This window comes from Pagrus major, chromosome 14 (genome assembly GCF_040436345.1).
Source record: "Pagrus major chromosome 14, Pma_NU_1.0".
In the NCBI taxonomy this organism is placed as follows: domain Eukaryota; kingdom Metazoa; phylum Chordata; class Actinopteri; order Spariformes; family Sparidae; genus Pagrus; species Pagrus major.
Window position 1 is genome coordinate 21238792 of NC_133228.1, and position 25056 is coordinate 21263847.

Sequence of the window (25056 nt, forward strand, 5' to 3'; positions counted from 1 at the left end):
TTAGCCAATCAGCTTGTGGTAGACAACAATGGCAGAGGTCCGACACAAGAAAGTATTGCTCTTCTTTAAATTGTTTCATACTTTCGTGGCAGGATACCAGAAGGTGTTATTTAGTCTAAGTCAAACTTTTTAGCTTAATAATATGCTAATATATCGTTAAGCGGTTAAGATGTTTTCATTTACGTTGCGCGAACCCCCCCTCGACGTTTGCACTCGATGGTACGGTCCAAGTCGAACCCGGAAGAAGCTTGACAACATCCCAAACGCGCGGACCATTTGATTCAAAGAAATTCATGAAAATAAGGTGTTAACGTGTATCAATCAGTGCTGTATTCTGAATCGGAATAAAGTCTCACAAACAAGAGGTAATTATTATCAGCCAGGACGATCGTTTATTTTGTAAAAACTGGCAATGTGAAGTTTTGTTTGGCTAATTTCTAGCTAGCTGTGCACAAGAGCACACAGCCAGATAGCAGACACGTTTTTAGCTTATTGCCGGGTGACTTGAACACTGCCTGGTTCAACTGTAATCCTATTAATTTAAGAGCTTTATTTAACCATTCACTAGTCAGTAGTCTTATGCTAAATTCGGCATCTGTATTTCTCTTGGATCTTCGTTGTATTGTGGGAATATCGGCGTTAGCTCCAACTTCACCTCAGCTGACCTCGAGTTAAACATATCTCAAATAAATCTCTGCTTTGTGTGTTTTGATTTTAGCCGAATTGAAGGATGATCGATATAGTTTAGTAATAATACCATGATTGTGCCCTGATAGCTTTACACGTCTCTAGTGTAAACTGGTATATATAAAATAAGTAGATATTTCAATGAGGTTTGGTTTGACGTTCTCTCCAAGCATCCTGACAAAATCCAGTGCATGTATATCTTGTGAGGGTGTCTGATTTAAGTGTCTTAGCTCCTCAGAGGTTGAGGGACTATTTGATCTATGGCAGGTGAAGCTGATCGGTAGCATTGTTTTTTTTAAAGTTCATATAAATTTCCACAGTTGTATTCCACTATAGATAGACAGTACAACCATACTCTGTAGATGCAGTCTTCTGTCATAAATAGGCAATTCTGTATCGTGATGTTGATATATTGTTACTTAGTAAATAGGAGAAACTCTTTCTGACTAAAATAACCAGGCAAGAATGGCTGTTTTTAGTTAATCCAGTTATTGAATGACAATTAAAGGCACTTTAACTCTCAAAAATAAATGATCTAATACAGCCAAATATATAGAAATAATTGATAGTTTGGTAAAATGATAATGCAAAGTTTCTGACAGATTTATATTGTCATATCAATGTACCTTGGCGAAAGTTAATGTATGATTTTGTTCAGTATCAACAGACTCCTCTACCAAATGTTTCTGTTTTCACATTAATTAACATTATTTTTATTGTCATGTATTACAGTGGAAGCTCTGATCTGAATCCAGCTCTACCAGGACACACACACAATGCAGGAGGACTCGAGCCGCAGTCCCACCTACACGGTGCCGTGTGAAGACTACGTTCATGTGGTTGAATTCAGTCCTTTCAGCTCTGGGACCCCCGTCTCTCTCCTGGCCTACGGTGGAAACCAGTATGTGGTAGTGGGCACCTGCCAGTTCCAGGTTAGAGAGATGCAATATCACATGACCTCGTTTACCTAAAGTATCACCCGTCTTATCTTTTTCTGACCACATGCTTGTTCCCGCAGGAGGAGGATATGGAGGTTGAGGGTGTTGAATTTAATGTTCTTCGAGCTTTTCATCATGAATTGCGAGTCGATGCTCTCGCCTGGAGCCCCGAGTCCCGGCTGGACAGGATACCCACTATCAGGTACTGGTACTTGTGTCCAGCAAAGGATATTATGACCTCGTGACGTTGCATGGTGGAAGACAGCATGGTTTTCTCTAATGGCCAGCAGGGGGCGGCTCCACTGGTTTCAAAAAGAAGTCTTGACTGTTTGTAAGCTTATGAGAAAATTACCCTAATTCCCAGTTGATTTCTTACCTCAGTAAACAGTTTCCTGATGAGTTTATGATCTCAGTCTCTAGTTTCAAATCCTCTTCAACGCAGCATGATGTTCATATTGTAAATTATGGTCCCATTTAGAGTAAATTAGACAATAAAGCAGGTTATGCTTTCGGGCGTGGCTACCTTGAGATTGACAAGTCGCTAGGATATCCTCCCCAGCTTAACCCTCTCGTCTAAATATGGTCCAACTGGCTCCAAAAAACCAAGATTACGACTGCCATGATGCCAAACTCGAGGCTTCAAAACAGTAGTCTACAAAACAATGGGGATGTCATGGTGGATTTACACTTTTTCAAACCGTGCTTTCAGCATTCTGCATGACCTCTCAACACTTTTTTTGGTAGCGTCTTATTCGGTAGATGCTTTTAACCAATACAACCCTCCATTTTCACCCCATACACACGCACATCAGTTTGAGGTTCAGTGTTACAGTTTGATGGACATGCCCCTCGAGCAGCTCGGCCCTCCATCCATCATGCAAAGTGTGCTGACATATTTGCTCAGTCATCAGTCAGTTGAAGTAATGACCTTATTACCATAACTGTGTTTTTAATATAAGATGGTGTCGATAGTGGGCCTCTTGTTATGTAAGAGGTCATCAGAGCATTGTAATAGGATTAGGAGGCCACGTTTTCACTCCCACATCAGAAACCTGACATTTCTGTCTTTAAACACAACGCTGTGATTATTCACAAACACTCCTCTGACCAGAACAAGAGGCAGTTGTGCAGAAAGCAGAGCAGCCACGCTGTGTGAAAGTACTCATAACCGCCTCTCATTGTCACACACTGCAGCTGCCAGGATGTGAGCCAAGTTATTTCAGGTGGCCTTGGACAGGAGGGAAGTAACCTAACTGTGGATTGTTAGAAAGCAAGAGTTTCCTCCTAATTGGAGCAGTGGATGGGAAGGTTCGGTGCTCCCTCCGGAGGTGTTTAAGCTTTCTGTAATTGAAAAGGAAAGGCAGCGATAATTCCTGGCCTTCTGTGGTTTACTCCGCAGGGCCCTCGAGCCAGCCCTGTGACGTGCGCACATGTTATTGCGCTGATGACTGCCCACTCAGGTTCCATCCCTCCCTTCGATCTGCACGTAGCCGTGCCTTCCAGGAAAAGTACAACGTTCTCACGGGCTTGCCTCAAGCAGGGGCCCAGAGAGAGCGAGAGAGTTGAGGGGAGGAGAGGGGAGGAGAGGGGGGCTCGAAGCTGCAGCGCTGCCACCATCCACCACAGCAGCGCGTAATGGGAGGATTACTGAATCCTGCAAAGACACATAACGACTGACTTCCACCACATACACAGATTTATGAGTCTCTTCCAGTCAGGAAAAAAAGCACATAACACAAAACACTGAAGATAAACAGGTAAACAGACCTTCAGAGAGTTGACAGGAAATGAGGGGGAAGATAGACGAGGAGTAAACAAATTTGTCCTGCTGGACTCGAACCAGCCATGCTGCTACTCATGGTTAGGCCTGTCATGATAAGAACGTATAGAGGACGGGATGTAATCCCTGAAATAATTGGGATAAATGATATTATTGTCATTTAAGACCATTTTATGCCACTTATATAATGATAATATAATAGGGTATCCTAAGTGCATTTTTGGATTTTTTCGCCCGCAATTCTGTTTTCAGACCAGCAGGTGAGTCGCTTGCCGTTAACGATGTAGCCTATCAAAACCAACGTGGTACCGAATGACGCTGCAACAAACCGATGCACTAACAAGCTTTAATGATACAACGACGTAAGAAGGGCGGGATTAACTAGAAGAGGACGCATCACAATCAGTGCGTTTACAGGAGGGATGCAATACCAGAGAGCGTCTCTGCAGAGCATGTTTGAATTTCAAGAAACTGAAGAGGTAGAGCGAGGAGTGTCCACTAATTAAGCGAATGCAGACGAATGGTGGATACAACAAATAAAACCAAAAAAATGCTAAAATTGGTCACTAGTAAAGTATATGTGTGGGAAACACCGACTTAGAGTCACACTTAAAGGGAAACCTGCTACTTTAATGGCACTAACTTATCGTGTTCTCTTTCTGGTCAAAATCCTCCAAACAGTTCAAAATTACGTGCGCAAATTGGATCAGAACCTGTTCTTTGTTGGTGGAAAAAGGGCCCCGGGAGGGCAAAACATGCGAAAGTTCATGTTATCTCACCCTCAACTGTTCTGATGTTGTGACCAACCAGTAGGGGTCAGTAGTACAGTGACAGTGATATGAACCCTCAACAGCTTCCCAATCATTTACAAGCCGAAGATACAGCCACTGGGTACCAAAGATTTATTTGACACTTGGCGAAATATGCTTATTCACCTGAAGTCTTGTCTGATCATGTTACTCAGCGTAAAAACCACAGCTTGACGTTTCTACTTTGAAGATATAATGTGTTCATTAGTGAGCTTCAGAGGTGGTTTATGCTAAGCTAACTGGCTGCTGGCTGTAGCCCCAAATAAATGTACTTCCCAGGATGTTGAACTGTTACTTTAAATGTTGCAGCGTATGTAGCGAAACACTAAAAGATTGAAATGTTGATGCTCCCCCTTTGAAAAAGTTCTCCTTTTTCCACACAACATGTATTAACCTCGTGTTTTCAGGTCTTTGTCGGTATAAGATAAGATAAGGCGTACCTTTATTGATCCCTGTGGGAGAAATTCAATACGCACCTTGTGGTGTTACCACATGGGAACCGTTCAACTGTGGTCTCTCATTTCTGTCTTGTGTTGAAACATTCACATTGCTCCTCAGCAGCAAAGCTCAAATTCAGCGGACTTTCCCTTTTAATTTAGATTTTTATCGTATTGCGCAAGATTATCGCAGAAAAATAAAGAGAATAGCTTCGACATTCAAGAAAAGAAAAGGTAAAGCGAGCCAGAATGTGTTCCATGCTTTACTCCAAAGTACAACACTAATTTGTAGGTTTAGACGGCCTATCCTAATATAATCTAATCTACTGTAGCAGTAATACCCTGAAGCACGTTAAGGGTGTTTATAGTGACATAATGCCAAATCCATCTGTGCCTGCGACTGCAAATGTGTGAACCGCTGTCTGTTTATTCTGGTGATATGTGTGTGTTTTTCTTGTCATAAGTGAGTTAGTGTAATTGTGTGAATAATTGCAGGCACTGGTGTGTAGTACGACTGATTAGAGGGAAAGTCCTCCTCAGGTTTTTTCGAACAGAGACATGCGTAAATGGCGTGAGGAATCTTGTTTTTCTCCCTGTTTATCTTAGCTTGCAATTAGAATCTCCCTGGCAGCGTTTCCACTGATCGCCGTCCAAGTTTCTACCACACACACCGACGCTCTCATCCAGAGGTGTCAGTCTGGGAGGCTGCAGGCATGAACGCAGAAAAGAGATTTCATCTGTCACTGGGTCTATACTGTCCGACTCTGTTTTGATGTTCTCTCTCTTTGTTTATTTTTACATCCTCCCTTTCTTTTCCTCTTCCCCTCTCTCTTTTTTTTGCAGATTTTGCACCGCCGCAGCTGACAGAAAGCTACGCCTGCTGACTTCTGATCTCCAGGATAGGCATGAAGTCAAGGTAGAGCAACATCTGGAGCACATTGGCCAGAACCGAGCTTGTCAGTCGCCGTTAAACTTTTCTTTAGTAAGCGCTGACGTTTGGTCGTTAGTGATACAGGAAATGTAGCCGTACGCTCAGATTGTAAGAGCCCACAGTCAGTGAAATAAGCCCGAGTTTGCAAGAAAAATGCTCATTTAACTGTTTTTGTTTACATATTGTTTTCTGTGCTGTTGCCTAGGTGATGGAGGGCCACACCAGCTACATTAACCATTTGGTGTTCGAGCCCACAGAGGGGAAACAAATTGCTTCCGTCAGTGATGACCACACTTGCAGGTCCAAACCGTTTTCTTACTGTGTGTGTGTGTGTGTGTGTGTGTGTGAGTGTGTGTTCCCAGCTTCTGATTTTCAGTTCTGTTCTCTGTTAATGGTGCAGAAAGTCCTGACTGTGTTTCCACAGTGAAACACGATGCTAAGCACAACATGCTCCGGTGTGACCGTGCGTAAGCACAGAGCTGCTTTGTAGCTTTTCTAGCTAATTGGTTAAATATGGAAATCCAATTAGCTGCAGAAAGATTTTCCTCTCTAAGGGGGACCCATAACAAGGTCCCCAAAATTTCCCTTTCAATTAATGCTAGAGGAGGGAAAAAGTGTGTCGGTAGCCAGGGTCACCTCAGGGACAGCCCCCTCTACATCAGCAGGCTGGTTCTCCTGGAACATGCACACATGTGGTTCAGTACCGAGCCCTGTTCTTCTTCAGATTAATTTCAAACTTATAGACTTGACCCAAAAGTTGCAGACCACAGCAGCAACTGTTTTCATTATCGTTTCATCTGCGGATTGTTTATTCAACTAATTGTTGTAAAAGTAAAATGTTAGAAAATCCAAGATGACATGTTCAGATGGCTTCTTCTGTCCGACCGGCCTCTCAAACCAAAGATATTCTGTTTACATAAAAGAATTGTGTTTATCGTCATCTCAGATTCTCAATCAATTCACTGTTTCAAAAGAAAATAATACTTGTTAAGTTGTTACTGGCTCATATTTAGGCCTCGATTACATGACAACAGTTTTGCTAAACACAGAAAATTTCGTATGACAACGATGTGAAAATGATCCTCGTGCACACGAATCCGCAAAAACGATTGAAAACGCTGTAGTATGCAGGCCAGGCCAGCAGGTGGCAGAGTAACTTTGCACAAGCAATGCTCGATAGTCGACCATTTTTCTTGTTGTCCTGCTATTCGTGTGTGGCTGTTAGGCTGAAATCGTAACACAGATGAGTGAAGCGGCGCCGTGTCTTCACTAGTTTTCACCGGAGTTGCGTATTTCCAGTTTACACGACGACGCTAAGCGTGGCGTTTTCAAAAGATTACACTCAAAGTTTTGAAAGTTTGCATTTTTTAGGCCCCCAGAACACTGTGTCAGGTGAACGACCGGCCAAAATGCAACAAAAGCTCACAGTTGTATGCAAAAACTGTTGCCTAACATTAATAAAGGTATGACCAGTAAAATGATCAGAACACAAAATGTAATTCAATCATTCCAACTTTACCCATTTGGCATAATCATAAATAACGTTAGCATCCACAGCCAGGTAGCCACAGAATACATGTTCCACTGCCTCACTTGGTTTGCTATCCGGCCCTGGGACACAGAATATGCTGTATAAAGTTAATCTGAACACGGGGTCAAATCTATCTTTCATCACTGTTTATCTGAGACTCGACAGCTAGTTAATCTGTCACTGTAAAACACTTTGACGGGCTCGATGGTCGTCCTTTTCCTGCCGCATCAGAAGGTCTGAGATCGAGGAGAACAAGTCTCCTCCACTCCCATCCACTCTCCTGTTCCCGTGCCTCCGCTGACCGGCCAGAGAAAACAGGAGTGCGCTCCATCTGCTGAAAGATTTAAATTCTGTCATGTTGAGAAAATATGGGACGCGGGAGGAAGACAGAGGCGGAACAACGGATAGATCAAGTTAACAGGAGAGGACCTTCCAGTCAGCCCACACAAACTGAGCCCTCAATATGAGAGGAGGAAACGGGGAGGGAAGGAAGTGTATTCCTGCATGTATAGACTCCTGACCTCTCCATCACTCTGTTAGGTTTGGCAGCGGTGCCTCTACTATAAGTTTGCTTAGCTTTGTCAACACGGTCCCCTGCAGTTGTGGGAAACTCTGCTGCAGCCAACATGCAAATTGACGCCGCAGCATCTAGGTGGGGAACCAGACTCCGACGGTCCCTCAGGGGAGTTTACATTTTGGGTTTCATGTAGTCTAAACAGCTCACGGTGTCAGTATAGGTGGAGTCGAGGCCTGTCTGTCTGTGGGGAAATGTGCCATCTAGAGATCACAAGGGCACACTGCAGATCATAAAGGGGATTTGGGGTTGACTGAGTTCGCAGATGAACCCGGGACGATGCACACCTGCTGCTGCTGCATTATGTTTATGGTTCAAAGAGTTTTTGTTCTGTTCTCGCTGTTAATCCGTTCGCTTCCTCAATCTCCGATGTTGTGTAAGGGAAAACAAATTACAACGGCTTCATATCTCATCCATGCTTCAATTATATCTTCTGTCCTAACCTCTTTTTTTGGACTGACGTACCCCCACAGCTCACTCACATGTGACACAAGTCGTCATTTTCTGAATATGTTCCCCTGAATAGATTAAAAGCTGGGTGTTATATAACACTTTGTTATTAAAAAAAAGCTTTATCTATTACTTTTCTTTAACATTTCAAACATATATCTATTAAATGTATCTACTTAACTCAACTGTTTACAAGTTAAGCTGTTTTTTCTTTCATTTATCCACTTTAGCTTCCTATTTTAACCATTCATCCATTAACTTTAGCTATTTGTTTTAAATCTATCCATTACTTTAAGCTAACATTATGTAATTCAACTGAACTAATTACTCTTCACTAACTAGGCTGTTTCAGCCATTTATCCATTACAAGTAGCTATCTATTTTAACCATTCTCAATAACTAGTTATCTAGTAATTTCTTTATTATGTTTAGCTATCGCAACCATTTATCCAGTACTTTTAACGAGCACTTTCCATTTCAGCCATTACTTTTAGCTAAAGTTAAAGCTTGCTAACTAGCTTTCATCCAGTCTCAATCCCAACAGCCTTGCTTAGCTGGTAGTAGAAGGTGGATCAGCTTCACACCAACTTGTAATCCTATTGATGTGTTTTTTTCCTTAATTAGCACAAAAATGGATAGATATTTTTTAATCAGATCGATTTCTATATATAGTTTTATTAATTTTAATCAGTTGAGCTACTCCACAATCCTTCCTCGTACTGTATCCCCGGGCCTTGAAGTGTCCTTGGCTGGAATTATCTTTACTAGGCTTGATAAGGGGTCCCTGAACTCACCAGGTGTTTCAGGGTCAAATGGTTTCACTCTCGACTCTTAAATGCTCCCGACAGTAAATGTTTTGAGAACAGATAACGTTACGTGGTTGTCAGAATCAAATGAGAATCTGTTGTTGAGCAGGTCCTGTTGAAATAGATGCTGATGCAGACATTGTGCACCTCGACCAGGGTGACCCTGCGAGGCTCTGTGATGGGATTATATTATTCGATTCTTCCCGTTCTCTCCCTCCAGTCCCCTTCGATTATTTGTTCTGCTCTCTACAATAAATCAGATCACACAGCGCTAACGGCATTTCCCGTTTCCTCCACTTATGGGAAACATTGACAAACCGTAACTCTCTGGCCACGCTGTTTTCTCACTTAGATAACACAATACTGGACTTCAGATGTCCTTTTCAACTCTGTTGTACATGGAAGCAAAGTGTTATTGCTTGATGTAGTGTTATGCGATTACACTGTGTTTTATCAGAGGCGGTCACGCGTGTTTTCGTGTCTCATGTCTTTCACCTCGTTTGGAAAAGGTTATGTTTTTTTGGGGAGCCGGTGCTCTCCATTTGAAGGGCAGAGTGGTTGACCACAGTTTGGCCGTTGGTGGTGTAGCGTGCAATTGAGCTCTGCTTGGCTAGTGGTCTGAAAGAACAGGGTTTAGCCGTTGTTTTCCTGGTGTGGTCTGGGGGTTATTCTTTTTTTTTTTTCTCCCCGGCCTCACTCATGCTCCATGGTGGAGGCTCTGGCTGAGTCTGCACATGGGCAAAGGAAAGAAACCCAGAGTTTCGACAGGGCTCTATCCTGCTGCAGGGGAGATGAAGCAGGAAAAGTTGAGTGTTTACTGAGGTCTTCATCTGAGACGGGGCATATCCTCCCCTACACCGCACCGCTGAGGACATCAATCTCTCCAACAACACACTTGACATTTAGATGGTCTCTGGAGGTACTTTTTGGGCTTTATTAGATGATGTCTTCTGCATGACCTCATCAGTCAGCGCCTTCCCATGCTTCACAAGCGTTTTGTTTAATATTCCCAGAAACACTTGCAGCCACCCCTTTGCCCCCGTCCCCACCTTTTTGTATAGTTCAGGACCGCTCAGATGTGGTTAACCATAGATCCAGGTCTCAGGACCAGCAGTTCTCTCCATCCAAGTGATCCATTACATCCGTGGTGTTTCTCAGCTGCTTTTGCTATCATAGGTCTTACTCGGCTTTAGAATCGACTATTATTCAAATGAAGACTGGTCATGATCCTCGCAGGAGCTTTGATTCTCTCTCTCTCTCTGTGTCTTCTCTGTTTTGATTTGCACAAAGTAGGATGCTGTTCAACTTCTCGCCGCTGCTCTTCCTCAATTGACGTGCATTCAGCTGCCCTCGCTATATTCCACAGAAAATGAATGGCAGCGGGCCGCCCACAGCGAAACATTTGCTGTAATGTGAGTGGACCGTAACGCCGACTCAGGCGAGGGTGATGTTCTCCCCCCACCACCACCACCACCACCACCACCCCCTGCCCTTGCTATCATAGCTCAATGTAATGTGAGGCCGGCGTTTTTCCCTGAAAGAGGAGTCCAGCATAAGTCGGTCTGTCTTCAACAGCTCAGGGCCCAGATCTGAGAAAGGAGCTCTTTTTCCCTGGAAAAGCAGGAAGACCCTGTACATCACTTGCGCACAAGCAGCAGGAGTTGAATCAATTAGGAGAAAACACGAGCTTGGATGAAAACATGTCGTCTATCATTGCCCACATTAAAAGCAGGATATTCGCAAATTTATGGAAAAGTTGAGCTCGAATCTGTCACGAAAGCATCAGAAGGAGAAACAACGAATGCCTTTTTTAAAAGAAAACTTCTGACGTTATATCTGCGGTACGTGTGTCACACTTAAACCGTTTCGACAATGAAAAATATCCCTCTGTTTTTAGATGGAGCACAACATAAACAGAAACCTCGGGAAGGTGAATTCTTTCAGATATTATGTAAGCATCCGAGGGCGGCTCAAATACCGACGCTATTTTGGGAGCTACTCTAAAACCCCGTCTTTGTTATTAATTAGGAGGTAGTGGATCCTGTTTTTGATTTTAGGCCAAGGTTGGTTCACACATCAAGTCGAATCAGTTTGTAAATTCACTAATGAGAGCTGATTATAAGTCCTGTGTTTTGCTATTTATCTTCATCTTGCTCCTTAAAAACAGGGTGTGGGACCTGGATGGAAATGAAAACACTACTCTGAGACTTCGCTCTCCTGGCATCAGTGTGTGCTGGCACCCAGAGGAAGCCTTCAAGGTAGGAGGGGGTTTGTTTCAGGTGCATGCTCATATTCAAAGGTCAAACTCTTGAGTTGTCTAAATGAAAATACATGGTTGTTTTCCAGTCATGTAGTCAGGTGAAGTGAAGCCACGTGACCTTCAGATGACAGGTGTGAGGTTTCAGAACCACGGGCCCTGTTCAGACCTGGTTTTAACATCCAATCCTGAGCGATCCAATCACAAATGGGCAGCTCTTAGTACAGGTGTGAATGCCCTCAAGAGGCATCGAGGACGCGTTTGAGATCTGATCACTCAGACCTCCTACAGGGGTCGTCTTTTTCAACTAACCATGGAACTAGTAACCGCAGTATCACCAGACTCCCTTAACAAATCGCGTGATTTTAGGAGTTGTAGCATGAGGAGAAACTTAACAAACTTTTTTAGACAGCTACAGCAAATTTAAAATAATTTGTGTCTTCTTGTAAATTCAGCATTAAATGCAAAACATGAAGTTGTTTCTTTCCTCGTAAAATATATCAAGTTTGTCACGGCATCGCTGTACCAGCCTGTCTGCCTCCGTGTCCACAGCTTCAACTGATACCACCATATATACTAATTTAATGCGATAAGAACATTTTATTGACAGCAAACATGTTAACTTTTACAAATACAGTAATCATTAACCAATAAAGGCAACTTCCTTGTCGCCTGAGGAGAAAGCTACCAGGCTCCCTTAAAAAAATGCTCAATTTTGTGAGTTGTTGTGTTAAGAGATAGTTTATAAACTTTGTGAAACGCTGTCTACAACAAATTCTGAACTATTTGGGCCTTCTTGTAAATTCGGCAAACATTATACATGAAATATATGGATGATAGTAGATAAACCGTTTGTTTAAATGATCCGTCTCTCCTCTCCAGTTAATGGTGGCGGAGAAGAAGGGAACGATTCGCTTCTACGACCTGGTGACCCAGCAGGCCATCCTGTCGCTGGACTGCGGTCAGTCGCCGCTCATGTCAGCCGACTGGTGCCTCACCAACACGATCAAAGTCGGCGCTGTGGCGGGCAACAACTGGCTCATCTGGGACATAACACGCTCCAGGTAACTCAGGTTATTTACCACTGATGCTGCATGATGGATTGATTTTGGGATGGTGCTTAAATCTTGTTTTGTTTTATTCTTTGCAGTTACCCTCAGGAAAAAAGACCAGCCCACATAGACAAAGCACGGTTATTCAAGTAAGAAGGCTTATTGTGTTTGGTTTTCACCCATTTCCACCAAGAAACACGCGTTTTAGTTGATTTTGGTTTAATTATGTGATGATATTTAAAGAGATCTTCTCCTCAGGTGGTCTCGAGCCAACGAGAACCTCTTCGCCACCACCGGATGTCCAGGAAAGATCTGTAGTCAGTTGCTCATCCACCATCTTGGCCACCCACAGGTCAGTGAGATGCTTTTCACGCTCCATATCTTTTTAAATGTTCTCTTCAGCTCCGGTCTCATATCGTATACCGATGTCGTTACAGCCGGTGATGATCGGGTCCGCCGCGGTGGGATCCGGCCTGAGCTGGCACCGGACGCTCCCGCTCTGCGTGATCGGCGGCGACAGGAAACTTTGCTTTTGGATGACCGAAATGTAGACACCTGTACAGCACTTTCAACGACGGTCCCGTGTGTTTCTGTTCTAGTAGATGTTCAATAAAATATTTTTCTGAGTATCCGCCGAGTCCGCTTGAGCTTTGTTCTTTTTATTATTTCTGACTACCCTCTCGGGTCAGCTACAGATAAACAGAGGGCTGCTCGGGTCTCGACAAGGAGCTCGTTTTTCTTTTCCTCTTAAGAGTAAGTTACATCAGCTGTCTGTCATGTCCTGCCAAGAGGGCTGTAGTATGAAGGAATGCATCGAAGGAGTCGCTGCCAACATGATCATCATACCACAGGTGTTCTCTCGCTCGCTCTTTCTCAATGTTCTCACTGTCAATTGCCGACTCTGCATCATATCAAGAGTATATCTTTGTACGGGCTGATCCACCTGCTGTGGTGCACAGAAAATCCACAGGAAGGTTCGGATGAGGGGAAAAACTAGGAGGCCTGGCCGGGCTCCAGCAGTTAGACGAACCCTGCAGGGGCGGGCGGGTGGGTGAAAGTGTAGAGGGTTAGTTATCACAGGAAAAGCTTTGGGAAGCATCAAAGTCCGGGGCCATTTCAGGTATTCTCCAGTTCCATGACATGCAAAACAAGCGGTTCCCGAGGAGGCACGGAGACGAAGAGATGCGCATCACCTTACCTGGGCGAATAATTATCGATGCCCCGCAAACCAAACACGAAACAAGACGGGATCGCTGGGCTGAAACTTGTAATGCCTTCCGGTAAAACAAGGACTCATTATACCATCACAGGAATGCCATGTGTGAAGCACCAGCATCTCCGTTTTCAAAGCAGCCATACGCCCGCTAAGCTTGCAGAGGGCATTCGTTTAATTAACTCGATCGTGAATCATTTGGAGGTGACAGCTGATCACTTGTTTTCCACAGATGTACTTAATCCTCAAGGGAAGAGCGTTGGATGAACACGCATTCATACTCATATAACAGAGCAGATTATTGTGCTTTATTAATATACAGCGGGGTCCAAAAGTCTGAGACCACATCGAGAATCTCTTTTATTGTCACGTAAAGCTGAAGATAATCAGAAGGTTTGAGGATTCGGGGAGTAAATTAAAGAGCCAGCAGTCTAATCATCGTGCGTCGACACTTTGAAATCCAAAGTGAGCAGCGAGATCGTCAGTAGGAATCCAGATTGTCCCCGTTTCATGTGTTTTTCTGCCGTCTAGACTCGATGAAATCAAGTACTTTCCTGGGTGAGACCAAATACAATTGTCCTGCTTCGGCTGGACAATGAAAGTTATTCTCTTCTGGATATGCCAAGGCTGGTAGTCTGAACATAGCAGAAAGGTTTCCAAGGGGTCATGTTACTCTAAAATGCTTTACAGAACCTGGATCAGTTGTGTCCAAAGACCCACACCATCAGAAGATCAAGACATCAAGCTTAGTTCTTTGAGAGATTAAACACTAACTTCCAACAACTAACAACTAAGTCTTAAGGCTCATTTAAGCTCATTTACGTACGAAAATACATACGTCCGTTTGAAACGATACAACCGTCACTCCCCACGTACTTTCATGCATCCTTCACATAGGATGTTAAGCGATACAGCCACTAGAGGGCGCTGCTCCAAGTCAAATCAGTCTTGCACGGACCTCCACCATTCCTTCATCACCGGGGCGAAAAATTCTCCCTTGTCCTGTGGTCGTGTCTCGCTTGGCTACACCGCCCTCACAGATACCGCAGGTTCTGCTCCGTTGCTCCGTATCCGTAAGCTTTTCAGAAAACGTGCAGAAATACGGATCCAAATATTTTCAGGCACTTTTTTTTTTTCATGTGTGAAACTGAGTGAAAATAAAATTCTCCTCCATTTTTTCTTTCACTCAGTTTCACAGATGGAAAAAATCCTCCTGAAAATTATTTTTTTCATTTGTTTTCACAGATGGGGAAAAAAATGAAGGAACCTTTTTTCGCCCCAGTTCTTCAAGTCATTTCTGGATCATCAGAAAATAAAAAAAATTCTCACTTGGCCCCTCAGGGCTTCCGTAGGTCTCAGTCTTTTGGCCCTCCGCTGTAAATGGCTGAAACACTAGCTTGCACTGTACAGTGATGCATTTGCACGACAGCACAGAGCGAGCAGAGGCCGTGGAGACCTCCACTATTTCAAACCAGTTCATCAAACTCGTATGTTTCTTGGACGGGACGCGTTAACCGCCATCCACAAAGCATAACATACTACCGCTCTCCTGCTCCAATGTGGTCTCCGCTCTCTACGTTAGCGCTGCTTTAGGTGCAAGAAGCTGGCATTTTCATCCGTGCACACTGAGTGATTTCCAAAAAAGCTCACAGGAAAGGATCCTGGACTCAACTAACTGAACCACTTTCCTCAGAATCATGAGTCATGAAGTGGCTTTACAAAAAATCCCAGTGACTCAAGGACACCATCTGATGGCTGATGAGCAGAACAGCATCAAGATTTTTGCAAGATTTCACCAACATTATGATCCATCTTGGAGATCTTACAGTCTTTTTCCTGGAAGCACGTCCTCAGATGTCACTGCCCTGGGCCTTTTGATGTAACCTGAATGAAGCTATTACGCCTCACAAACGGTCTGATCTCATGTGGTGTGTGGACTAATAACAAACCGTGAAATGGATGAAAGAGGGATCAGACCGCCTTAAAAATCCTCACCAACTTTCTTCTAATCTCCCCCCTTCTCAGATAATTCTTCTGCGGCCCTGCCAACTTTAAGCCCGGGCTCAACAAAAAGAGAGCAAATAAAAATAATGAGGAGCATGATATGAAGGGAAACAAAGAAAGAGATTAAAGCTCTTTGAGGCCGGTGTTTGATTTAATCTCACGGCTGGTTTGTTGTGCAATGCCTTTCCCAGAATGAAGCGATTATGTTGATCGTGATGAGCAGAAGAAAGTCAATCGAAAAGTGCTCCATCACCACTTTTGATTGGAGTCTGTCGATCGTCCAAACTGCCACAAAGATTGTGACAGCTGCACGATGGATTGGTCAGTATCGCTTTCTAATGCGGTAACGTAGCCGGTGGCTTAACCTAATGCCTTGTAATTCAGGCACGGGTCATTAAAAAGGGAAATATTTGGTTTATCGGTCTTTATTCTCCTCCAGCGTGACCTTTTATACCGATGATAGATCACTCAACATCTGTAAAAGTGCTGCAAAGCATCTGAACCAAAGTTCATTTCTGAATTGTCTTCAGAAAAGGATTTTTTTAAAGGAATAAATCAACATTTTGAGATGAAACGAGAGATGAAAACCATCCTCAGTTTATCCTAGCTTGGCAAGATGGTAGTTCATCAGCTAGCGCTATGCTATCTAAGAGGAAACACACACACCAACGCCTCTCAAGCTGACTAATGAACACCTTGTGTGTTTTATAACCCATACATAATTACGTGTACGTTATTAATGACTCAAAAAGCATTTGCAACCAAAGTGGAGCAAACAAACTAAAGAGCTAGCTAAACAAATGAAATACACTTACTTGATTTCTTTCCAAGACTTTGAAGAGATAAGACGTCCGCAGCTGGGAGTTAGCCTAGCTAAGCATAAAGACTGGAAGCAGGGGGAAATTGCTAGCCTGGCCTTGTACAAACTGAAAAAACAAACCTTCAAATGCCTCGTACGTACCGTAGTTATTCTACTTTGTCTACACGAAGCTCCATCCATCAATCCGTGTCCTTGGCTAAATGTTGAGCCTCATCGCTAACTAGCTGGCTTGTCAGTAATGGATAAATGGTTGAAATAGCCAAAAGTAATAGATAAACTGTAAAATAATGTAACGTTATCGCTAAAAGTAATGGCTAATGCCTGAAATACATGTAGGTAAGTGTCGTTGGTAGCTTAAATGTTTGAGACATAAGTAAAAATAATGGACACAAACAAAAAGCTTATTGTATAGCTAACGCTAATGGCTGAATGTTTTAAATAGATAGCTTAAAGTGAAAGAAAAATGGTTGCAACTGAGCTATAAATCCTTGGTACTCGATTTGTTAACTATGAACAGAGCTATTAGTTCTTTATCAGGCATTAAATCACCAGATTTACTTCATGTCTTTCTTTCTGAGTTCTCAGGCCTGAGGGCAAAGTGAACCTCATGACCCTTTTTCCAGCCCGGAGGAGGCAACCAAGCCAGCGTAGGGCTGGGAGGGCCCTGACATCAATAAAGGAAACACTTATGGTTGGAGTCGGGACGATACAGCGTGTGAGCGGCGAGTACGCGAGGCACAGGAATCTAGTTGGATGCCTTATTGGTCGCCCTGTTGCTGCGGCAACACCGCTTTTGTTTAGCGCTCAGCACATTCGGATCCTGGCGGCGGTTTCATGGGGATTTGTGGATTTGAGGGCGCTGGATGCAGAACGAGATACAAGAAAATTATAAAGTGTTTGACTTTTGCTTGGAGAGAGTGTGTGCATGCATGTGTGTGTCCCTGCAAACTTGTCAAGCAGTAGATCACTCTTTCCCTCCACTTGCTTTATCCCTCGCTCCCTCCTCGCACACAATTTTTTTTCTACTCCACAAACACAGGGTTTCCTTGGGAGGCCAGAGCGAAGGCTTGATTTACTGTACAGTGGAATTATGGGACGGGAACGCTTCCCAACACAAGGTGGCTGATGGGAGGGTTTGCCAGCCTTTTCGCGTCGATGGTGGGGATGCTTTACGAGTCCTGCAGATGGAGATGATTTGTCTTTTTTTTTTTTGAAAGGGATAAAGCTCTGACGTGCGCAGCTTTGATATGCACTGTCGCCTGCGTGGAGATCAAAGCGCTGGACGTCCGTCAAAAGCCTCCGAGGGCCAAATTCTCAATCGCAAGAAGAAAGAGAAATAAAGAGAGAAGAGCGTCTGTCAGCAGTGCAGCGTTTGCGGACCGTGCTGTGGTTGACTGTGAGGTCTCGGTGACCTGGCCCGGGCTGATGTGCTGGGCCTCACTGCTGGCTCTGGCCTTGACCAGCTGAGGGAACATGATACTTAAATCATTCATAATTAGCTCCTTCCCTTTGCTTAATAACACATGAAGATAAATGGGTTCCAAGATTTTTTTTCCAAATGGAAATAGTCGGTTTGGAATTAAAAAGCTAGAAAATGTCCGAGAACGTCTTGTATTGTAGTGGTCCGGTGGTCTCTTATTCCTGCTTTATGTCTCTCTGGAGGGTGAAACACTGACGTTTTAGTTCTTCATGAAAATAAACATTTATTTCTTTTTACAGCATCTGCACATGATACATGATACACACAAATAACATGCCCAGTGGAGCCTCACAAACCTGACCACACTGTGATTTTCTTTATCTGATGTTCTTAATAGTAGATCTCGTATACGATGTTTACACAGGCCCAATGTCCGTCGCTTTGTACGTCTCTGCAAACCACACATGTTCAAATTTGTACACGTCATCTCCACAAAACCGGTCATATCACGTTCACAGAACATGTTGATTACCTGACTTTCATGTGTGTTTCATCATTTGTAAGTGTCAAACAACTGGATAGTTTCTGACGATGGACCGCGGTGTTTCAACATTTGTAAGGGTGATACCAATGGATATCTTTAAGGAGACCTTGGGACAGTTTTCAGCCGTGTTTGTGGCAATCAGAACAGGTATTTTAATCCAAAATATGATCTTCTCCTAACTCTAACCAAGTGGTTTATGTGCCTGAACCTAAGCAGAGCTTAATGATAGTATTGTGAGGAGAGAAAAACTGTGTTTCAACATTTGTAAGTGTCTAACCACTGGATATCGTTAATGAGGCGTGGCGACAATTATTAGAGACAATGTTCAGCATTTTTTTCAATAATCTGTGTCTGATCCGTGTCTGATTGCCGATATAATAGCTTATAATAACTTTGGCACTGATGCAGCCTCCTCTGTCTGTGGTCCAGTTCACAACATTATCTGATTGGTTACTCGTCACAAGTAACAGCCGATCAACCAGTGTTGGACAAAGTACCCAAAAGTCATATTTGAGTAAAAGTAAAGATATCGAGTTAAAATATTACTTTGGTAAAAGTGAAAGTCACCCAGAGGAATAGATAGTACTCGAGTAAAAGTCTTAAAGTAATGTACGAAGTATCAAAAGTAGTAAAGTAATAGTAAATTATACATTTATTTACATGTGTATAAACAAATTATCGGCCCAGAATCAGTGCTGTTTTTGTCCAATTACCAATAAAATGAAATGAATTTAAAAATGTGGTACGTTAGATCTGATACAGAATGTAATCTGCAAAGTAACTAGTTATCGGATAAAAGTAGTAAAGTAGTAGAGTAGAAAGATATAATATTACAATATTGAAGTGTATGTACGGAAAACGGAAAGTACAAGTGACTCAAAATTGTGCTTAAGTACGGTGCTTGAGTAGATGTACTTAGTTACATTCTATTACTGCCATCAACACTGAATAATCTGAGTCTGCAAAGTAACTAGTAACTAAAGTTATCAAATAAATGTAGTAGAGTGGAAGCACAAACTAGCAGAACATAGAAAGTACCTCAAAAGGATATGAAAGTAGTAGTAACTTGTACTTAGTTACATTCCAACACTGGTTATGTTTATCTGTTCTAAATAACAGTTTTCAGTCTCCTTGATTACTAATTATCGTTACCAACCCTGAAAATAAAGTATCGGTCAATCCCTGGTTTGTGACCCAGGTCAACCAGAACAGGATCTTTGTGCCTAAACTAACGAAACGTGAAGTTCCAACATGTCCGTGGTTTTGCAGAAATGTACACTGCCATCATTAACTCAGGGTTGACTGTCTCGTCTCTGGAGTTCATCTTCTCCCGGTCTTAAGACGAGCAGAGCTTCTCCAGGGCGCTGTGAAGGGTCTTCAGCTCTTCTCTCATCTGGCTCAGAGCGTTCTGGATCTTGCAGGGCTGATCCAGAACCTCCACGCTGCAGGTGAAGGGGTCGTAGCGGACTGCGAAGGGCCGCTTGATGGCTGCAGAGTATCTCCTGTGGACGAGAGTTAACAGATGCATCGATTCAGATCAGGTCACAAATGTTCAGGGGGAAATAAACAAGAACCACTTTACTCTGTGTTTTGAATTAAAGCATGACCATATACCTCATCTTGATCTTTGCGTCCTCGAAGCTCTCGGACACAAAGTAAACCGGCTGGTAGGTTTGGTCCTGATACGGCTGCACTGCTGTCTCCTCGGGGTTAAATGGACGGTACTCTGGCTCATTAGACAGAGCGTACTGGAGGGACAAGTCAAAGACTGTGAGGACTCTGAGCATTTAATGAATATGTAGTGATAAATGTGTGTGTGTGTGAACGTAGAGACTCACAACAAGCTCTCCGTACGATGACAAGAGTCCAGCACCGTAAGCTTTGACTGTGCCGTTCTGCTTACAGAGGCCAAACTCCACAGTGAACCAGTACAACTGTAAACACAATGAGAAAAGATATAATGGTTAAACATAATGGGCAGTTCTTCACTTCAGCCACTAGATGGTGCTGAAGATCCATGAAAGTGAAGAGAGCCTGCTGATATTTCAACATGAAATGTAGTTTTTCCTGAAAAGTTGTGTTTCCTGAATTGTCATTGTGTTTTGACCTTCATGGCTACCGTAGTTTTTGCCTTAAGGACAACAATACAAAGGTATACACGTTTCGATATGTTCAAATGACACTAAAAGTAATAAAGTAAATAAATTACTGAATGAAAACTCACCGTTGACAGTTTCTCAATGTCTTCATCTGAAGCTCCGAGCGAGGCGAGTCCAATCTCCTGAAAGTGTTCAAATTAATTTATATTAAAGGTTATTGCACACAAATCAAAGGACACAGTACAGTGCAACCTGTGATGGAATGTAACTAAGTACTTTCACTCGAGTACATGTTTGAGGTACTTGTACTCAAGCATTTCCTTTCACTGCACTTTGGAGGCAAATATTTATGAATCCAAATAGACTTTAGTTACTAGTTACTTAGCAGATTTCATGCTGCATCAGAGCAAAAATAAAGTATTTTTAAATTACTTTATTCCAGTAATCTGAAAAGTAATTCTGAATATTGGATCCAATAATCATTCACACAGTTTACAGCACATACTTGTGCTTACTTTTACATAATCTTTTGATAGTTAACTACATTTATTGGCAGGAAAATTACCTTTGATACTTAAGTATATTTAGTATAAGATACTTTAAAGGTCCAATTTGTAAGAAAAGTAGATTTTTTAGTTACTATAAATTGTCACACAGAGCTCCTTTAACACGATGTCCAAACATAACTTTTGGGTACTTTTTCCAACACTGAGTGCAGTTCAGGATAGTTACCTGTGAAAACTGGGCGAATTCTTTATCTGCCAGCATGGGAATATGGCCCAGTAGTTCATGACAGCAGTCTCTGTTGGAGAAGAGCTGAGTCAGTACAAGAACAAGCGGCTGAATACATGAATTAATAAGTTCAGTCTCTAAAAAACGACGACTCACGGCTCAGGCGAGTGCATGGGAGCCGAGGAGTGACGGATGTACTGCGTGCACTGAAACACCCTGAAGGCCAAACTGCTGAGGAAGTCTCTGGCTGACAGCAGGCCGGCTACTGGACGCAGCTGGAAACCAGTTCTCTCTGAAAAACGAGCACAAACACCGTCAGACACACGAAGGAGAGGGTGAAAAGTAACTGAGTACATTTACTCAAGTACTGTACTCGAGGGATACCCAAGTACATTTAATATCAGATACTTTAAGACTTTTACTCGAGTACTATTCATATGAGTGACTTTCCCTTTTATTAAGTAATATTTTAACACCATATCTTCACTAAATTCACCATATCTTCTTCGTAAATTCACTTTTTTTATTTAAAAGTTATCTTTTAGTGTCCAAAATCTCTCATACAGTACTCCTCCTCCTTTTCTGAGCCCATAATAGCATCCATTTACTCCAATTATTTAGTTTCCGTCACCTTTCAGGAAGGCAGAGACCTCTCTGAGCTGAGGGATGCGGTCCTCTCCGTAGCCACACTCCTTCTCCAGCTGCTGCAGACCGTCCATGAACTGCCTGCAGGCCAGGCTGGAGTAAATACTCCTCAGCTGCTGGTACACCTCCCTCCTTTAAAACACAACATCATCACATCATCACATCTGTGCACTTTAATCACCCTCCAATCTGCATCGACAATGTGCAGGACTCATTCTCACCATGTGGACACCTCCTCTGCTGTGTACTCCACGGTGGGCAGCAGGTCTCCTCTGTGACAAAGAGAAGGTTTTTATGAGAGGATATCTGGAGGATACTCATCTGCTTCATGAAGAGTTTTTAAACGTCTGACTCACTGTTTGTATCTGAAGGCGAGCTCGGAGATGAAGGCACGTCTTTTTCTGTACTCTGGATCGCTGTAACCCTGCAGAAGAACAAAAAACATTCAATAAACAATATACAGTACAGGCTAACATGCTAACAAGCAAGTGTTGGTTGGGTTAACGTGAAAACACAGTACATTACTGTAAAAATATGGTAACATTACTGTAATTCTGTATGTTTATGATAAGTACAGATAGTATCATTATGTAATCTAACATAAAAATACTGTATTTTCTCAGTAAAACTGTGTCTTTTTACTGTAGAAACACATTATATTATTTTACGGCAAATATTGTCCAGTAATTTGTGCACAAACACTCCTGGTTTTTGTCTGATAAATAAATATAACATTGTGCAGTAGGTGTGTAAAGACTCACTGGATGCTCCTGGTCCATGTCCGGATCAAATTTGGTTATCAACATGTTGCATCTGTCGAGGTCTTTTATCTGCCGGGGAAACCAGGGAACTGTGACGGGAGAGAAAGTAATTAGTGCTCCTGTAATTGGCTGCATGTTATTATCACATAATAACATCTAATAAGGCCTGTAATGTTGCAAATGATGTCCCAATAATCAAAAAGCATGAATGATAATACTAAAATCAGGTAGTTGCCTTTTTCCTCGGGTACTGATCGAACATCGTCGACCACCCTCTTCAGCGTGTTGATGAAGACGTCGAGGTCGGAGCTGTGAACTTCACACCTCATGAAGAACTCCAGATCTGTCGTGCTGTTCTTCGTCTTCCTGCCCGGTCGACTCTCGATGTGGAGGAGTTTCGCTTCAAATGTCTAGAAAGGAAATAAAAATGTGTCAAAAAATACCATAATAATAATAAAAACACTACTTTTGTTTTGTGTTATTCATTCTGTCTCATCGATGCCACGACACTGAGAAGCTTTTACATCCAAGAATGACCTTTTTGTTTAAATGATGAAGAAATGAATGTGTTTTGTATGAATTTCTAAATTAGTATTAGTTTTATTACCTTATCAGACAGAAGTTTACGAGCGTGGATATTTATTTATTTCATTCTTATCTCTTTACATCAAGCATCTGTTACCATTATGGTTAGTTGAAGCACAAATTGTTATTTACATACAAAGTGTGAATATGAGAAGTGAAATAATGAGCAGGTAGGTAAGTTATTATTACAAATATGAATCATATATATCAAAATATCCAAGTACATTTACTGTAGTACTGTTATATACAGTACAATTTCAAGCTTTACTTAATTTATTATAAGTTTATATATAACATTTGTTTTTTTTATAATATATTTGTTTTAAACGACCTTAAAGTTGCACCACATTGTTATCAAATAAATGTAGTAGAGTAGTAAGTAGAGTAGAAAGAGTAGAAAGTTTCCCTTTAAAAGGTATGAAGTGACAGAAAACTTAAATACTCAAGTAAAGTACATAAAGGCTATCTCAAATTGTACGCAAGTACAATACTTGAGTAACTGTACTTGGTTACTTTCCCAAAAAAGGAAAAAAAGTACCCAAAAGTCATACTTGAGGAAAAGTATCTGATATTAAATGTACTCAAGTATCAAGAGTAATATTTTGGCAATAAATGTACTTAAGTATCAAACGTACAAGTAAAAGTAATAGAAAAACATGTATGTATATTTCTAATTGATTATTATTTAAATAATGTAATGTTTAATACTTAATTAACTCATTTAAATGACTCTTTATGGGCTTTTTATTCTAAATGTTGCTCTGATGCAGAAAACAATCTGTAAAGTAACAAGTAACTGAAGTTATCACAAGTTCAATATTTGCCTCTAAATGAGTATAAAGTAGCAAAGATAGGAAATACTCAAGTAAAGTTAAAGTACCCAGTCTAAGAACAGTACTTCAGAGTAAATGTACTTAGTTACTTTCCATCACTGACTAATACAACAGCAGTGCAATAATGCAAAAATACACGTGTCATTTATCTGCATAACTGTGCTACATGTACTTTATTTTAAATAATACTTCTGTGTAGTTGTACTGTCATATTCCTTCTTTTTCTCCATTAACTGATCTGAAAGCTGCATATTTGAGTCTCACCTCGAATATCTTGCCCGTCTTGAAGAATCCTGCGTTTTTCTCATTGCTGAGTGTGAACAGGACATTCAGGGTGACCCTGCCGTCCTTCTCCTCGAACACAAAGCCGTCTCCGTACCTCGAGGGCCCCGGGGAGCCCGCCGAGCAGCTGCTGCGCTCCCGCCGAGCATCCTCGATCAGACTCTGCTTCCTCCCGCTGAACGGGACCGTCGGCACCACACCGTCCGTCTTCATCTGTGTGTGTGTTAGAGAGAGAGAGAGAGAGTGTGTGTGGTGTTGGAGATCAGACAGGGAGCTGTGTGTGTGTCAGCATCACCTCTGTGCTCAGGTTTAAATACCTTCTCATCTGAGGGATTATGGAGATGAGTTTGTGCGTTTGTCTTTTTTGAAAGCCTGTTTTGCGTCATGATGTTACATCTATTTATGGGACAAAAATAGAGCTATATTCGGAGGGAAGGGGGGAAATCCACTGTCATAGAAAACACTGTGAATCATGGGTGGATGATTTAACCAAATCAGGTCAAAAAGGTTACATGCGGTGCCTTTAAAAGGTGTTCAGCCGCTGAATGTTTTCCCCTTTTATTGCTTTTATAAATCTGAATCATGGCCAATATAATCTGGCTTCTTTGACAAGAATTTACCAATAAAAAAACCTCTTTAATGTCAAAGTGAAAACAGATTTCTACAGATTTTACATCATATACTTGGAAAAAAAGTGTGATGGATGAATTAATCTGAGTTTGAGGTGTTTGGATCAAACAGAAGAACATTTGTGAGACGCAGAACAAACTAAGATGGACGTAAAGTTGTCGATAAGCACAATAATAAACACTAAATGTTCTGTTTTTTTGGACTTTTTGTCGTATTGTTTGTAAATGTGAAGCATC

General features: G+C 42.1%; 2 protein-coding genes across 2 annotated transcripts; one reads left to right on the forward strand and one right to left on the reverse strand.

The window, feature by feature from the left end:
- Positions 1 to 225: 225 nt before the first annotated feature.
- nup37 (nucleoporin 37) lies at positions 226 to 12881 on the forward strand. The gene is made up of 10 exons (XM_073480246.1): positions 226 to 365; positions 1420 to 1619; positions 1706 to 1827; positions 5495 to 5567; positions 5788 to 5882; positions 11111 to 11201; positions 12083 to 12264; positions 12351 to 12401; positions 12511 to 12604; positions 12690 to 12881. Exons 2-10 carry the CDS (start codon positions 1464 to 1466, stop codon positions 12801 to 12803), a joined length of 978 nt encoding a protein of 325 aa, XP_073336347.1. The 5' UTR covers positions 226 to 365; positions 1420 to 1463; the 3' UTR covers positions 12804 to 12881.
- A 6001-nt stretch (positions 12882 to 18882) lies between these two features.
- On the reverse strand, positions 18883 to 25045 carry th2 (tyrosine hydroxylase 2). The gene is made up of 12 exons (XM_073480594.1): positions 24173 to 25045; positions 22726 to 22900; positions 22491 to 22579; positions 22086 to 22153; positions 21951 to 22001; positions 21716 to 21861; positions 21241 to 21376; positions 21085 to 21154; positions 20478 to 20534; positions 20092 to 20187; positions 19868 to 20001; positions 18883 to 19755 (listed from the first exon to the last, which is right to left on the reverse strand). Exons 1-12 carry the CDS (start codon positions 24401 to 24403, stop codon positions 19590 to 19592), a joined length of 1419 nt encoding a protein of 472 aa, XP_073336695.1. The 5' UTR covers positions 24404 to 25045; the 3' UTR covers positions 18883 to 19589.
- Positions 25046 to 25056: the final 11 nt, after the last annotated feature.